The sequence below is a fragment of the Epinephelus moara genome, chromosome 8 (genome assembly GCF_006386435.1).
Source record: "Epinephelus moara isolate mb chromosome 8, YSFRI_EMoa_1.0, whole genome shotgun sequence".
Classification (NCBI taxonomy): Eukaryota; Metazoa; Chordata; class Actinopteri; order Perciformes; family Serranidae; genus Epinephelus; species Epinephelus moara.
This window is the reverse complement of record NC_065513.1, coordinates 40436045-40453277: the sequence shown is the minus strand read 5'-3', so window position 1 is coordinate 40453277 and position 17233 is coordinate 40436045. Positions and strand designations below refer to the sequence as shown.

The 17233-nt window shown below is 42.3% G+C and overlaps 1 protein-coding gene across 1 annotated transcript in view; it reads right to left on the bottom strand.

The window, feature by feature from the left end:
* Positions 1-16774, bottom strand: part of prkg2 (protein kinase cGMP-dependent 2) — a 50512-nt gene extending 33738 nt beyond the window's left edge. The window contains exons 1-3 of the mRNA XM_050051234.1: positions 16643-16774; positions 15235-15754; positions 4461-4627 (exon numbers count right to left, since the gene is read on the bottom strand). Of these exons, the coding sequence (XP_049907191.1) occupies positions 4461-4627; positions 15235-15746 (679 nt within the window). The 5' untranslated portion in view covers positions 15747-15754; positions 16643-16774. The remainder of the gene's footprint in view (positions 1-4460; positions 4628-15234; positions 15755-16642) is intronic.
* Positions 16775-17233: the final 459 nt, after the last annotated feature.

Sequence of the window (17233 nt, the reverse complement as noted above, 5' to 3'; positions counted from 1 at the left end):
ATCTAGGCCTAACCGCCATATGGATTTTTACTAAACTTGTTAGATATGTAGAACAGGATGCCTCAAGGTGACTGGAGAAATTTAACTCTAATTGGCAACTGGGTGGCGCTGTAACAACAGAAAAATGCTTCAAAATGGCTAAAATGCGACCGATCGCTGTGGCTCCCCCTGTGGACCAATGTTGTTTTCGGCCACTTTTATTTTCGTACTCATAAATTCATAAACACTCTGTCTGAATACATTGCTCTTCTTAATGGGTTCAGTTGACTATTTAATCTGCAGTTTCCTATGACCTGTATCCCAAACACACACCATGTGAAACATGTAGGCAACTGTGCACTCAATGGGTATGGACTAGTATTTCATATTATGTTTATATTTACGTAGGGAGTTGTGTAGCAGGTGGCACTTTGTATGGTAGCCTCGGCCACCACTGTATGAATGGGTGAATGTGACTTGTAGTGTAAAAGCACTTTGAGTGGTCAGAAGACTACAAAGGCACTACACAAGTGCAAGTCCATTTACAAACTGAACACTGGCTCTAGATAGGGCCATTCACACTTTGGTGCTGGCCACTGTAGTTAGCTGCCCGTCCACGATGAGCGCCACCGGAAAACACTGATTTTATTTAGCATGAAACTGCTTTATTCAGTGTTTTTACCAGTTTAAATCACCTGGTCTGTTTGTTGTGGAGAGGAAGAGATCTCTGTGGGTGATTCAGCTCCCAGTAAAAACCCCCACTTAAGGAATTCTAACCAGGAGAAGTTTCAGCTTGTTGCAGTCTGCAATCCTCACCACTAGATGCCACTAAATCCCCTAAATGTTAAAGCACTGACACACCAAGCCAACGATCGGCCCCCAATTCATCATGTTGTAATGCACACATAAATATGCTTTGGTCTTTCAGAACTGAATTGTGTTGTTAATGTGCTAACTGGCTAACTAGCATCAAGACGGTCCTCTGGTTTCCCCTTTTGAATGACAATTACAAACTACCACCATCTACTAGTATGGAGAATTATTTCGTAGCAGGCTGCTTCGTCGCCACTGGTTCTTTTAAGTCAGTTTGCTTTGTCTGGACCTTCACACACTGGACCTTTAAGACATGACATGTATTTTTAGGCTTCTTGTCCATCAGTGACCCTGAAATGAAATAATTTGCTGCATGAATTATGACTCAAATTAAAGACTTCATTAATGAGATTACAATCACTGGCCCCTGTCGTCTGTGTGATTATTTCAGGAGCTTCATTAGTGACTAATTTGTTTTGATACCTTAGTAACATCACAGAAGCTGCGCTGGATCCAGTGTAGGTGGTGAAACATGTCACATCGTTCCTCTTCGGAGAAACATCACAGTGAAGATTCTCTGTTGTTATTTGTCTTCCTTTTACGTTCATTTTAAAACAAGTAATATTTCGTTTCTGACTCTCTGTGAATATGTTTGGACATCTGATGCTGGAGAGACGACATTACTGCAGCGACCGACCTGCTGTGTTTTTCTGGCCAGGGTGAGAAATCGCTGTAACACCAGACAGCAGGACAAATATGCGGACATTTTGTCTGTGAATGGCTAATTTCACCAACAAGCTCACTGGCAGACGACCAATGGTTGTTTAGAGACCATGTGGTCATCTAAAACACTTGGCTGCTTGGTTACTTCAAGAGAGCTGCCAGTGAAGTGTCCGACGTACCAGCTACTGCAGATATAAGAGGTCAGCTGTAAGTTCACTATATCAACTAAAAAAACACCCAAACCCAACATTAAATTAAATTATAGTTACAGTAAGTGGACAAATGAGGAATTTGAGAAGTAGGAGAACATTTCAGTTCAATGTACTTTATATACACTGCGCCTGGGTGACTGGATGAACACATTAAAGTCCAAAATTAAAAAGTTTTTTGCTCTCCTGCCAAGAGCTGATAAACCAGAGGGATTAACACACCTGCCAACAAAACCTTTCTCTGGCCAAAATCATTACAATCTGTATTTTTCAAACAATAACATTAGTCTACTTAACCTTTAAACTGGCACAAAAGTTCGCAGAAGTTTAGCCGGCATTAATCTGTGCGGAGCAGTGGGACCAATCAAAAGCCTCCCTGATGCACAGCTGCTGTTTCGCTTTGATTTTATTGGCTCGTGGTCAGAGAGGCTGTACAGTAGCCAGTGAGGGCAAAGGTTGAGAACATGCAAAGAACAAAACAGTCATCTTAAAACGCTACATAGCAGTGCTGCAGGTGGCTCGCTCTCTGCTGCCAGACTCAGATTTTTCTCTGTTAATTTAAGTCTCTGACCCTCTGAGTCAGCAGTTTTTAACTCAATGACTGGTCACTTAAAATGGAGGCAAATGTAATTTAACACACAGTTTGGGAGGGATATAAATCCTCTGGCTGATTTACAGTTTTTTTAAGTTAGGAACAAAGGACCTGGTTTTAAGGATATGTGATGTTACCAGCAGTTCATGTCCCTAAACAGTCTTAGATTGGGTCTGAATGGAAAGCTGAAACTCTTGCAGATTCCACTTTTATTCAGGTGTGATGATGTTTGTCCCCAAAGCAGCCATTTCACTGTAGTGGGACCATTTTTTTAAACTTGACCTCACTGTATAAATTGATCTCTTGTGACCTCTAGGATAATCACACCCTCGTGAAACTTTATAACCCCAAACTAGAGACCTCAGGCATTCAGAGGGTGTATGGCTTTCATAGGTATATTGACAATCAGGGGGTTTCTCAGCCATTTTGAGGAACATAGGTGCTCGCCATCCAGTTGCCAAAAACGCAGTTGTTACAGAAATCTCCAAATGGGTAAAGTTTTTGATACCAAATCACAGCATGGATTTTTCTACAGTGTTTCAAAAGGTCTTGGTGTCTTAATGTGGTGTGTTGGAGAGATTGTTATGAAATTTCGAGTGGTAAAAAAATGCTTTAATGTAGCACCAAATCTGTGTAACAAATGGTATCAACCAAAAATTGTGTAACAACTTATGAGACATAATTGAACATGGGGCTGGCCATTATGTTCTGAGCCCAAACCTTACAGCCTTACAAATTTGAATGAGCATCTAACCAAAACACAATCTTAACTATAGATTTATGACAGCAAAAATGTGGGACACAGTACTGAGCTGAAATTAATCTGCAGGTTGCCAGCTTTCAGATGATGTGTACCGCCTCAATGTGGCATATAATGTTGACCTGCTGTCTCACCCTAAACTCATCAACACCACACCCACTGTAATGTTCTCCTTCATCAGAGAGCTTGGATAAAATGATCTGTGTGATGAATCAAACCTCAGCACGACTACAGAGAGTCAGGGGTGTTAATGTAGACAGTGCAGGCAGTGCAGTTGCACTGGGGCCCGTGAGGTGGGGGGGGCATAGAGAGAGTGGGCCCTTATGAGTGACTGCCAATTTGAAAATATGTCTGACACAAACTAATCTCTGCCATGTGTTATTTTTCTTTTTTCTTTTGTGCCAACAGCTTATAACACAATTATATGCTAATAAAATTGTTAAATTAAATCAATAATTTCTTATCTTTTTTAGTATTTTTGTCATATACAGAAACGCAATGATGATTGCTGGGTAATATGTATGTTGATGTTATCCAATGTCAAGTCTCTGACCATGTGACAAGATGATTTGTGCACGATAGCGTGCACTGGGGCCCGCCACAACTACCTTACGCCACTGCAGAGAACGTGACCATGAGATTTAGGTTTGTATATTTTCCAACACAAAACTAAAATAAATTCTTACTTTTACTGAGAAGGAGAGACGCGCTGTTGGACAAATGTCCCTTCCCAAATTTTTTCCACTTTGCATTTGCACACACACACACACACACACACACATATCAGAGCTTCTTCTCCTTGTCTTTTTGCTTCTATTTCGTATTGCAAACACCAGGTAACCAACACGGTGTGTCTTCAAACTGATTATGGAGTCAGAAGGTTTTTATCTGCATGTCTTCAGACAGTGAAGGAGCCAACATGACAATAGCAGATGTCTCTTTACTGGAAACAACGTTGAAAACATTGTGAGGACGCTCTGCACGTGTGTTAGATGTGTTTGCAAACCTTGTTTTTATGTGATGTCAGTAAAAGTTAAGTGACTGTAAAACTGTAAAATGTCCTCAGAGGCTAAAGGCACTCATCCTTTCCCAGGATTCCCTTCATGATGCACTTGTTTTGTCTCTTTATGACAGGGCTGGCTGATGAAGAGCCAAAGACTCCACCCACTGATTAACACTCAATATCACCTGCTGAGGTTGCACACTGCTGACTTCCTCACTGATCATGTCACATGTTGCTACTGCTTCTTGCTAGGTGTTACATGTCACGTGATGTTTGTAGTTTAAAAAGAATCAGTCACGTGAGGCAGCGGACAGAAAAAGTTGGATTTCTTGGATTTATTTCCAGCCTGAGAAGAAAAAGATGAAACAGGAGTGGACGTACCTGCCAGGACGAACAGATGGTTCCCAGGTTCTCCCTGCTTGATGACGTACTCTCCCTGCTGGTAGGTGCGCTCATACATACACTCCACCATGTCTTTGATCTGCTGCAGCTCCAGCCTCTTCAGGTACTGGTTCTTGTTCAAGGAGTCTGTCAGCAGCTTCTTCACACTGTCACCAACACAGGAAATGTTAGACATATGACCTCTGCGGAGGAAATAACTGGACTTTTTGAATGTTGCTGGTGGTGGTATTTAAGAATATAATGGACAGTGGTGCCATTTTTTCTGTCATAAATCTTTACTTTAGATTAGTTTTTGTGCTTTTGGTATATGTTATCTTTAGGCAGTTGGAATCTAAGTTCGAAGACAGGTGTAGTCAAAGCAAGGGGGCCGGAAGTAGGGGCTTTAAAGGCCCTGACGCACAAAGCTGATGGTCAGCTTTCAATCCATGTTTGGCCGTCGATGACCATCTATCCCCCTAATCGGTGTCCCACACCTTTGCCCCTCGTCGACCCCCACCTGCTTTTTTCTTGTTGGCCAATTCAGCATGTTGTCGGCGTCAGCGATGGAACGACGGTATGAGAGTAAAGCCTGAGGTCGGGGCAGAGCCTGACGGTGAATGAAATCACTCTGATGGGCAGTTCAGCTCAGGGCATGATAAAAGAAACGGAAGTGAGGAAAGTAAACAAAGAGCTAAACTCAAAAGGGAGTGAGACCAAAACAGACTTGTTTCATAAGGTAAGATTATTTTTCTTAAGTCACTGAGCTCTTCAGCAGAAATGCCTTGTCATGGTTTGTGTTATTGTTTACTGGCACACACTAAATGTGCTCTGTTCTTTTTCAACATTGGATTGCTAATGTGCTACCTGGCTCACTTGCATCAGGGCGATCTTCTAGTTTCCTTTGTTGAATGAAGAGAGTTATTTCCTCTCACACAGGCACAGAATGTACCGAGAAACAGGTGACGTGAGGTGACGCAGCAGTCGGCTTTCATTGCTGCAAGTTTTCTGAAGTCAGTTTGGTGTGTCTGGGCCTTTAGGTGGCAGAATGCTGTATCATGGCTGAAGATCTGTTTGCAAGACGGTCCTCAGTTAGTTTGTAAATTAAGATTTTGCACACAGTATGACAGAAACTAAACAGTCAAAATTTCTTTCCTTCTTTTTTTGTCCTCCTTCTCTCTACAGCCAGAACACACAATCGACATCAATCGGCAAAAAAATCTTAATCAATAATTTAATTCTTTTTCGAAGCAAAAATGCCAAAAAATTTACCTCTTAAAATAAAAAAATAATTAACAGATTAATCATTAGTTTCAGCCCTCCAACTTTCCTTCTTCTGTCTTTTGTCAGTCTTTGTATTTTTCTTTCTTCTTTTCAATCAGTTCTTCCTACTTTTCTTTCTCTTTTTTAGTCTTTTTTTATTCCTTGTTTCCATTTTCTTCCTTTGGACTTCCTTCATTATTAAAAACTTTCCTTCCTCCTTCCCTCTTTATGTAATTCTTTCCTTCTTTTTTCTTTCATACCCTCTGACCTTCCAAAGTTCCTATTTCCCCTTCCCTCTATCATTTGTGTCCAACACAACAGTCTTTTTCACTATGAGTACTTTCGCTTGGTACTTGTGATATCTGAGTATGATTCTATCTACCAAACTACACCCTCCAAACGTATCACCGTGCAGAAGGAAGTGTGCATCTACTCGTTGTTGTTGTTTGTGCATTGATTGGTTGCGGGTCTAGTTTGGTAGCAGGAAAATAGTTCCTTCATGAAACTGCTCACAACAAGGTCTGTGGATTATCTTGAGCAAGCAGGTTGTGATATCTGGAAAGAGACATTGATGCTGAAGTTTTTTTTTGGCGCTCTGACAACCAGAAGCTGAGTACCATCAAGTTTGAGATCTCCAACACCCTGCAGCTCACACCGAAACTCTGTAGACTAATAAATAGCACCACAGGTGAGAGGACAAATATGTATTTTTGATTTTGGGGTGAACTGTCCCTTTAAGTAAATGCTACTTTAAAGGACTTCTTCCACCGCTGACTGCAGCTATGTTTCTGAGCGTTTCTGTGCGTTCCTGAGCCACCAGGACGCCCACATTCACATTACTCACCACGTTTTTAGTCTGAGTGATAAATATTTTGTCTCCTGTGAAAAGATGACTATTTGCAGCCTCTGGGCTCCTTCCGACAATGAATCAAGTAAAACAGCGAAAACATAAAATCATCATGAGCTGTCAAAGTTCACCGTTGTGCATTTTAACAGCTGCAGCCAGAGGCCGCGAGAAGAAGACATCACTTCCTTTGGGGAGTTGTAAACCGAAAAGGTTAAGAGTCACGGTTGGATGCAAACTATAGATCATGAGACCCGGTCGCTGCTCAGAGAGGTGAGCGGCGCAGGAGGTGGGTGGTCTGTTTATCCACCTTATCGTGCGCAATAAATTATCACTTTGGGCTTCATAAAACCCGAGCAGATGACATGCACTCATTTATTTTTTCAACCCACATCGTCTCCTCCCACCTCGCTGTGTCATTACTCTGAGTCTGCAGCGTGTTACATTGTCATTCACAGAGGATGAGAAATCAGTTTCAAAGGGCCAGTGTGCATGAGGGGACCAGACTGCCTCATTTCCATCAGGTTTGGTTATACAATACATGCTGGGCTTATTAGTGACACATGTTTTAAACATGAGGATCAGGTTGAGAGAAGGAGGCTCTGCATGCTCACATTTATTCACTGCAGAGCGCCGTGTTCATGTCGTACAACATGAAGCACACTGTGACAAAAGGCCTTTTGACTTTCATGTTGGAAAACTTAAAAAGACTTCCTGCTCTTATTAAATAACCTTTGTGTTGTTTCTTGTCTCAGTGAGCGAGCTGTGTGCGCAGGAAATGATCTGATGTGACACATTAAAGATCCTGCAGTTGGATTTGATCCTAATAAAATTAATGTAAAACTATCTATACCAGGTTAAAATGGGTTACAGGTAAATTAAAAAGCCATGATGACGATGTGTTTGTGTCCTCCTGCCTGGAGTCTTCACAAAAATTTTTTGGCTTTTGCTGATCCAATTAGAAGATTGTGTTCAGAATTTCCAAACCTTGTCAGAGGATTTGAGGACATCGGGAGCTAATGGTGCGTTCGTTTTGTACTCGGAGGTCGGAAGTTCCCAGTTCCCAGTCGGAAGTTTAAACTCAAACGCACCCTGAGATCAGATTTCCAACTCGGAAACTCGGAGTAACCGCATCAACCCCAACTTACGAATTCAAGATGGCTGCCGGTCAACAGTAAACACTCTGCTAAAGCACTGTTTATAGCAATTTTATCTTATTTGTTTTTCATTCGGTCAGCCTCATCTGCAGCGTTCATCAGTTGGAGTGCATGATGGGCAACAAAGGCTTTCTTGCGGGCGTCCATGTTTTTTTCCGACTTGTAAGGCTTTCTTGCGGGCGTCCATGTTTTTTTCCGACTTGTCCACCGTCGTCAACTAGAATGCAAAAGCTGTTGTCAACTCGGAGGTGACGTCATTCCCACATCCAACTTTCGACCTCCGAGTACAAAACGAACGCACCATTAGCCCAGATCTCTGTAGGGGAAGTCTGGGATGGATCCTCCCCTGGGAATTTTTTTCATGAAGAAGCTCTATTTTGGTGTTTTTTATGCAGTCTGGCGTCCTTCATTCATTCATTTTCCAGGGTTGCGTGAGTGGGGTGGCGCCTATCTCAGCTGACACTGGCCGAGACCCTGGACAGGTCACCAGACTATCACAGGGCTGACACATAGAGACAGACAACCATTCACACTCACATTTACACCTACAGACAATTTAGAGTCACCAATTAACCTGCATGTCTTTGGACTGTGGGAGGAAGCTGGAGCACCTGGAGGAAACCCACGCTGACACAGGGAGAACATGCAAACTCCACACAGAAGGGCTCCCCCAACTTGAGGTTCGAACCAGGAAGCCTCTTGCTCGCTTGTTGCTTGTACTTGATTTGATGTATTTCTATTTTATGTTACTCTACTTCTACTCCTCTACATCTCAAAGGGAAATATTGTACTTTTTACTCCACTACATTTATTTGTCTGCTTTAGTTACTTTGACAATTTAGAGTATAAATACAAAATATAATCAACGAATTATAGAATTATAGATTAAACTACCCAGCAGTATAAAGCTTTTAAAATTAGATCTACCAGCTGCAACACTGAAGTGACTATGTGTGCACGCAATCACACAAAATGTGTCACTTGAATGACACAGAGGACCCAAAATTTGCTTTCTTGATCAACAATATCATGTTATTTTCAAGGGCTATAATTAGGGTTGGGATCCGGTTCTTTTTTGGAACTGGGTCCATCACATTTGGAGTAACGGTTCCTGCAAACGGTTCCTAGATTGTAAAAAAAAATGTCACGTGCATTTCCATTAGAGTGCAGCACGGGCCGCATATTTCTGTCCGAACCTGACCGAGCCCGACATTATTTAATGACTAAAGCACTGAGTTTGTGTCACACAGTTGTTATGGTTACAGGCTATTTAACAGGCCGGGCGTGCGCCGTGGGTGCTCAGCGGAGAGGGAGACCTCCGTGTTTGAGACGGGAGCGGGCGGCGGGAGGTCCGAGGCTTCCAGCGAGGGGAGAGGGAGAAATATAACAAAATAAGATAAAATAGGAAAAACCTGTCTCCCTCTTTTATTTTATTTTCAGCCTTTTATCAAGGCGGAGGCGGGCGGCGGGAAGTCCGAGGCTTCCAGCGAGGAAGATAGCGGTAGAAACAAACAGCCAATGTGTGTGTGTGTTCTGTTCAGGTGTTGTCACGTAAATAACAGTGCCCAAGCATGAATGTATATAAGTATTTTTTATTACATTGCTGTGGTTAATTTGAGGTAATAGTGTTACTGTAGAAATCAGACAATCACTTTTTGTTGTTATATATTTTCAGGGAGATGATACAAGCTCTAAATCTGAAATACACACCACACACAAATGTGTAATTTCATCTAATTGTACTGTGCAACAGTTAGAATAAAGTTTTTGTATTTGTATGATTGCATTTGTGTTTATTATATACTTCGTTAAGTATAGCAAGTATAATGAATATAATGTAGGAATCGATAAGAGGAATCGGTAAGGAATCGGAATCGTTAAAATCCTAACGAGTCCCAACCCTAGCTATAATGCACAAACAAAATGACACATTATTGGATCAGGCACTTCTTTTTTTTTATACACCTTTTTAGATCCGGGGCTATTTGTAAAACATTCAGGGCTAAAGCCTCGGACACCCAGGCCTGACCTAAAGATGCATGGAACCATTAGGCTCGTTCGTGATGAGCCAGCCTGTTCTCACTCCCAACTTGTCAAGTACCACCACTTTGCCAGTGACGTCGTCGTCAGATACAGAGGCACAGAGGCACCTTTTGCGGCAGTATGAAATGCACCACCAGTAACTACCATAAGAGCAAGAAAGTCCATATGGGGTGGGTGGCAAGGGTGGTAAATGGTTTCAAACAAACTCTGGACTTTTACCTGGGAGGCTGCTGTTCGTTTCCCGTGTGAAATCAAGTCAGTGGAGTTAATTCAATAATAACAGAGTGTGCTAGTATGTATAAACTTAAGTACAATAAACCTACAAAAGTATTTTACCTGTGTTGTAAGTTTATTCTGAAAGAGACTGTGTGCATGTGACAAGCAGAAACTGTGAAAACAGAAGTGTATTTTGAAAACATATAATGTATGTAACAAGCGTTAATTGACACAGGACGACACCTAGTGCATCATATTTTGACACGTGGCATCACTGACAAAGTACCAGTATTTGACAAGTATGATGAGAACGTGTAGAATTGATTATCTGCGATTGCCGCACAAAGCATGCTGGTTAGATTTGGGTCCAACTCAATTGCAACTTGCTCTGAAGTCACGTAGGCGTGAGCAACAATAACCTCACAAGATTGAGGCAGTCGCAGTTTGCTGCAGCTGCTCTCAACCATCTACAAGACCCAGGGCATGATGGGAAATGCCTGGCTGTCACCTGATCAAACAGCTGATTGGCTCTTAGTTTCAACGTTTCAAAGTCCTAATTTTCTGTGTAGTTGTAATATTCAATGCTAGATTGTATTTATTAGTTTGATGTAGTGCAATGACTGTTAAATCAGTTAACACACTCATCTTGTGTGGTTGATGATAATACGTGGTCTGCAGACTACAGGTAGCCCACAGATGGATCTAACAGGATGTAAATATATCTGTGACTTCCTGTTCGTCCTGTGAAGGCTGCTGGAAACTGTCCGACTTGACTGCAGCTTTCTTTCACCGCCCCCTGCTGCTGCTGCCTGATCTCGTCTGCTCTCCAGGAGAGGTGCAGCTCGTCTTGAAGGAGCATATTTCTATCTTTAGGCCTGTTGTCAGGTTGAGAATGTAAAAATAGAGGTTTATCTATACTGAACAGATTAAAGCCCTGCTACAGTATACCTGTATTTTATATGCTGTAATTTTCTGTGACATTAAAATACATTAAATAAGGAAAAACACATTTGTAAAAGTGGAGCAACGACTGCTCACACTGACTGTTATAAACTGTAAACTCACATATACTTCTGTGTGGAGTTTGCATGTTCTCCCTGTGTCAGCGTGGGTTTCCTCCAGGTGCTCCAGCTTCCTCCCACAGTCCAAAGACATGCAGGTTAATTGGTGACTGTGTGAATGTGAGTGTGAATGGTTGTCTGTCTCTATGTGTCAGCCCTGTGATAGTCTGGTGACCTGTCCAGGGTGAACCCTGCCTCTCACCCAATGTCAGCTGGGATAGGCTCCAGCCCCCCCACGACCCCTAACAGGATAAGCAGCCATGGAAAATGAATGAAAGAATGAATATGTTTTAGAGTATGACTGGATTATTAAATTCATGGGCTGAAGAAATGCCACTGAATCAACAGATATGAGTGGTTTCAAGTGTAGAGTATCTCAAATTCCAATCGCCTAATTTTGGTTTTAGAGTTCTCTAACTTTGCAAGTTTCAGTGTTACTCCCATCACTCAACTCTTTCCCACCATACAGTAATTAATCCCTAAATGTTTCCAGCTATCTCAAATGATTTCTGCAGCGATGAACTGTTTAGAATTTGGTGGTCAAAGGTCAGAGTCACTGTAACCTTGTCCATCTCATTCTGTTGAACGCAATGGGCCCTATTTAGATGGTCTAAAACGCGAAGCGCCAGGCGTGCGGCGCATGGGCGTGTCCCAGTCACTTGCTAGTTAGACAGCGCGTTTTTAGACTGTGCGGGCGTGGGATTACTAATACAAGAAAGATCTTACTAAATATTTGTGGAATATTATTCAAACCTGTTTTCATCATATAACAGAGCACAGTTGTCAGGACTGCGGCGGAGCTCCTCAAGGTGCTGATCCTGCAGCTAGGACCTGTTCAGCGTTTTCGCCCCCACCCATGTTTGTTAATTGTTTTCATATGTTTCCTAGAGCTGTGTTCTGCCTCTTATTTGCATGTGTGTCCTCTCTACACTCAGATAACAATATAATAATATAATATAATGTAGCCTAGTATANNTTTAGACCGGGTTTTTGTTGGTCACTGGCGCATTTGCTTTTTACGTCATCTAACTAGCAACGCGCCATGACTGCGCCTGACCACTCCTCATTTTTAGACCAACACACCCAGAGAAGCGCAAGTTCATTTGCTAGTTAGACGACGAGGGCGCATGGCGTGAAAATGACAACTGCGCCTGCATCTAAATAGCAATGACACTTGCAACATGGATTATGCGCCCTCCGCTGTCTGCCTTAGACCATCTAAATAGGGCCCAAGATCTCAAGATGGCCTTGAGGATTTTTCCCCAAATTTGGCACAAACGTCCAATTGGACTCAAGGAAAAATTCATTCGAATTTGGTGGTCAAAGGTCACAATGACTTCACAAAACATGTTTTTGGCCATAACTCAAGACACTAATTATTCAGACAAATGTCTGAGAGGGTTTAATGTTGAAGTGATGACATTTTATATCCAAAAGGTCAGCTTCACTATGGCATCATTAAGTTCTACAAAAACACTTCTCTGACCAGCACGATAACTCAGGAACAGAAGGAGAGACATTTGGTCGGATACTGAGTTTGTGACATTAATCTTGGTTAACCACCTTCTGTATCTTCTCTGTCACCAGTTTAAAGTTGTCTGCGATGCATTCATGTTCTAGAATTTGTAACTTCTTTGCAGCAACATCTATATTTGAGGCATTGTCTCCTGTCACAGCTACATATGAGTGTGGACAGACATGGATGTAAACTGTAACCTAACTGGTAGGTGGAGGGATTATTTGTCTAAATGATCCTTAATGCCCTTTTCTGAGGTCTGAAGCCGTACTGTCCCCTCGAGGCAGCATTTTGAAATCAACTTACTTCCTTAATTTGATACACTTGTGTCAGGGAGGACGTACTGTAATACAGACGTTGTTAAATCAATAAAATAACAGCTGGGAGAGAGGTGATTGTTTTTTATGGGACAGGTGGAGCTCCTGTTTTATTGGAAAGAAGTGTTGATTTACACGTGTTTATACCTGCTGATACAGAGATAATCTTTTATTAGATATGTTTTATTAGATAATAAATGACAGGAAGAGCACGGTGTGTATTTTTGCCTTTAACCGAAAATAGTGTTGTAAAACTTAATGAAACATTTATTTTTAAATTGTAAAGGCCTTTTTTTATCATCAGAGTAACAAACCTACTACATGGCCAAAAGTATGTGGACACCAAATATATGATATAGAACCATGGGCAGTAATGTGCTGCTGTAACAGCCTCCACTCCTCTGATTTAAGCTTTTCCAATATTTTGGAAGCTGGCTGCAGGAATTTGCTCCCATTCAGCCACAAGAGCATCAGTGAGGTCCAGCACAGATGTTGGGTGATGAGGTCTGGCTCACAGACTGTGTTCCAGTTCATCCTAAAGGTGTTGGATAGGACTGAGGTGAGGGTAGTGCAGATGAGTTCTTCCACACTAATCTGGGAAAACCATTTCTTTATGGAGCTTTGTGCACAGTGGTATTGTCATGTTGAAACAGAAAATGGACACAAACTCATGCAAAGAAGTTGGAAGCTCAGTAAGGTTTAAAATATTATTGTTGTTATTGTTATTGTATGTGTTTGAAGATTTCCCTTAAATCTTAAAAACCCAAACCATAAACCATTTGTTTTTTATCACTCCAAGCCTTAAAGATCCAGTATGTTGGATTTAGTGGCATCTAGTGGTGAAGTTGCAGATTGCAACCAACTGAAACAACTTTGTTTCACTCCCAGCTCATCAAATACTGAGGCTTGATCAGCGGCTCGTCGGCCTCAGACACCAACACATAGAGGCATGCTTTGGCGGTACAATAAAACTGGGCAGAGGCAGTTGTCGACACTCAGGGCAACTACCGTAGAATAAAAAGCAAGGAGTGCATTGGGGTGAAGTGAATGGGTTACACAAACTACTGACTTCCAAAACCAAAAGTCATTTGAGTTGTTTTACTAACGACGGAGTGTGCTAATATATTTAGCATACTATGCAACATATGTCACATGATGTAACATTACTTAGTAAGAAGTTATTTTGAGGAAAACCATGATGTTTTTTTCTAAATCTAATCAAAGCCTTGTGTGAGAAAGCTGCTCTTGATTGGTCAGAATTTCCATGTGGGAAAAATCCAGGAAGTAAAGCAAACGTTGAAGAAGAGTACACTTGCAAGATAAATGTGACACTTTCTAATGTCACAATGGAGGGACAACTACGCAGGTTGATTTTAGCGCTGCTCATCGTGGACTATATTGCTGTCATTGTTCATTTTAGTCAAACCATACAGTTTGAAAACGAGGCGCGGCTCCAACTAGAAAACAATGTTTTGATGCATTGGATGTGCTGAATGTGCATATTAAGGCAGTACAGGAGGAGGTGCACATTAATAATCCTCCAGGACTGTAACATGCTCATGTTTAACCCAAACAATGTGTCATGTGACTGCAGTTGCTTCACATCCAGGTCGGAACACCTTCTCACCACAAACGAACCGCACCAGAGTTCATTTGTAACCGGACCAAGACCACCTCTTCAAGAAGGTCCCAGTCTGGTTGTTTTGGTGCACACCTGAGTGTGATTGCTGTGTTCACACCTGCCCAAACAAACTGAATTTAGTGGGCAAACGCACTTGAGTTCAGTTGAACCGAACTAAACAGGGCAGGTGTGAAAGCACCCTGAATGACAAATACAGACTACTGCCATCTGCTGGTATGGAGGAGTATTTCCTTTCATGCAGGTGCAGAGCATACGTGCTACTTGGCCACCAGTTGTAGTCTTTGTGGTGTCTTCATATGAGACTTTTTGGCAAAGACACAGGTAACGTGGGGCGTCGCAGCTTCCGTCGCCACTACTTCTCTGGAGTCAGTTTGTTGTGTCTGAGCCTTTATTTTCAGTTGATTACAAACTGTTATGAATATTCCATTTTTGCCACTGATTCCTTCTAAATCCTACAAAGCTGGACCTTTAAGTAACTGACCCCCAGCTGAAAAAAATCCTGGACCTAAAACTGAATATTGTTTTCCACGTCATCACACTAAAATCTTTGCCTCTTACCAACCCTCCACCTACCACCCACTGCTGCTGCTTCCATTTTTAACACTCCTCCACCAGGCTGAGACTGACTGAGCCTGAGGGTATCATGGACCTTTAGCTGCCGTCTGTCTGGCTTCATTTTCCTCTCTTTTGTGTTTTCAACCTTCCTCAAACGTCTCACCTTGCATCCTTTGATACCCGGGCCTTCTCGAAAGAGAATTTGGGCAGGACGCTGGAATCGTACGTCCTGGATGTGGGTTCTGCCGACACCCCAGCTTTGGCCCCTTTCCTCCTGTTAATGGTGTCCTTGATGCGAACGCTGAGGTTGGGGCTGCTCTTGCCGCTGGCTTTGATTGAAGGAGGCCTTGACACCAAACCTGCCGAGGTCTGGTTCTTCATCACATCCTGCACCTTGTTGAGCTGGATGCACTTGTTCTGCAGCTCCTCGCTCAGCTCGGCCAGAGCTCGAGTCTGTTTGGCCAGCTGCTCCTGAAGAGCCTTGATCTGCTGCTCTTTGGCACAAAGCTCCTCGTCCCTCCTCTTGCCCTCTCGCTCCAGCTCGTCCACTCGGGCCCTCAGAGAGTCCAGGGACGAGTTTTTGAACCCCTGATCTTTATAGATTCGGCTGTTGGAGGAACCAGCAGAGCCGTCCGCGTGTTTGTAACGCTTTGATTTCATCGAACCGTTCCCCATCTTGTCACCTGAAGACACACCAGAGAGTCAAAATCAATATTTGCCAAAGTGATTTAAAAAGTTCAGATGGAGGAGAGGTGAGTTTTTCCAGCAGTACAGTGACATTTAGCAGGAAAAGGTCTGTTTGAGGAAGCTGGGAGTGAGGTTTCAAATAAAAGAGCTGACGCTGTGCGGAGAGAAAACCAGAGAAAGAGAGAGGAGAGACAGCAAATCAGTATATAATGGTCAGTGAGTGTCTTGTCCATTTATTATTCAGAAGGCAGGAAGTATTACATTACATCAACAGTCACTCCCTGCTCACACACAAGCAGAGAGCCAGATGCTCTTTAGGAGGCTTATAAAATATGAAAACCAATCAAAACATACAACTTCAACAGAATAACTGGATTTCAGAGTGATCTTTAAGTTTCTGTCCACATGGTGAGAGAGTATCTGGGAAAAATGTCCCAGAACAATCCTGGTTTTGTTGTGTGGGACTGTCGCCCACTCACACATACAGTAGACTTCATTCAACGCATTCCTGCTCGGATACAGAGAGTGCATGTCAGATCAGGCTGTTCCCAAACACCAGCCTGACGAAATCATCATTTATCATCATTTAAAAACTTATTCAGAGAGATTACAACTTAATTTCACCTTATTTTTTCATTTTGTTTAAAAGCTTAAACTCAATAAGTGCCACACACAAAAAATTACAGCAAGAAATTTCATTAATTTGTATCATAAGAATAATCCCGTGACTGTTTCTGTGCGTAAAAGCGATTAAAAACTGATCCAGTCAAGTTTAGCACAGACAGGATCGTGCACCTGCAACTTCCCGATGCCTCGTCATTCTTCTCCACAGACACAGTGATGGATGAGTCGGTGTTTGGTTCAGAGGATCAGTCTGCACTCACCTGATTTGAGTTTTCACAGCCTTTAATCGCGCCTGGAGGAGGATTTATAAGAAGAAATAATGTGTCCGCACATTCGAGCATCTGCAGAGAGACGGTCCATCAACAGCACTGGTCGCATCCTCTCCTCCCTCTGTCTCTGTCTCTGCTTCTCTCGCGCTCTCTGTCCTCATCCGGCTGTGCGCGTTCTCGTGTGCGCGCCGACCGTTTTGATCGGTGAGTCAGGTGAGAGACATAGAAATGATGTATTTATCTATGACGGTGACGAATACTTTATATTCGCTGTAAAAGTAGGGCTAAAATAAGCGCAAGATCAACTCTTAATGTTTGGGAAATCACTTGTAAATAAACTTAAATTTCTTTTTTAATTTATTTTAATAATATTTTATCTAACCGGGAAAACCTCATTAGAGAGTGTTCTTTATTTATCAGAGGAGAAGGTAGGCCAACACATTCTCACTCTGACCTCGTCACATATTGACGTTTGGTTATTGAGGGTTTTGGTCATGGACGTTTGGACCCTGGGTGTGTTGGTTGTTCTTCAGCCTGTCACATGTATTGTCTTCTTTCAAATTACACTTCCGTTTTCACAGG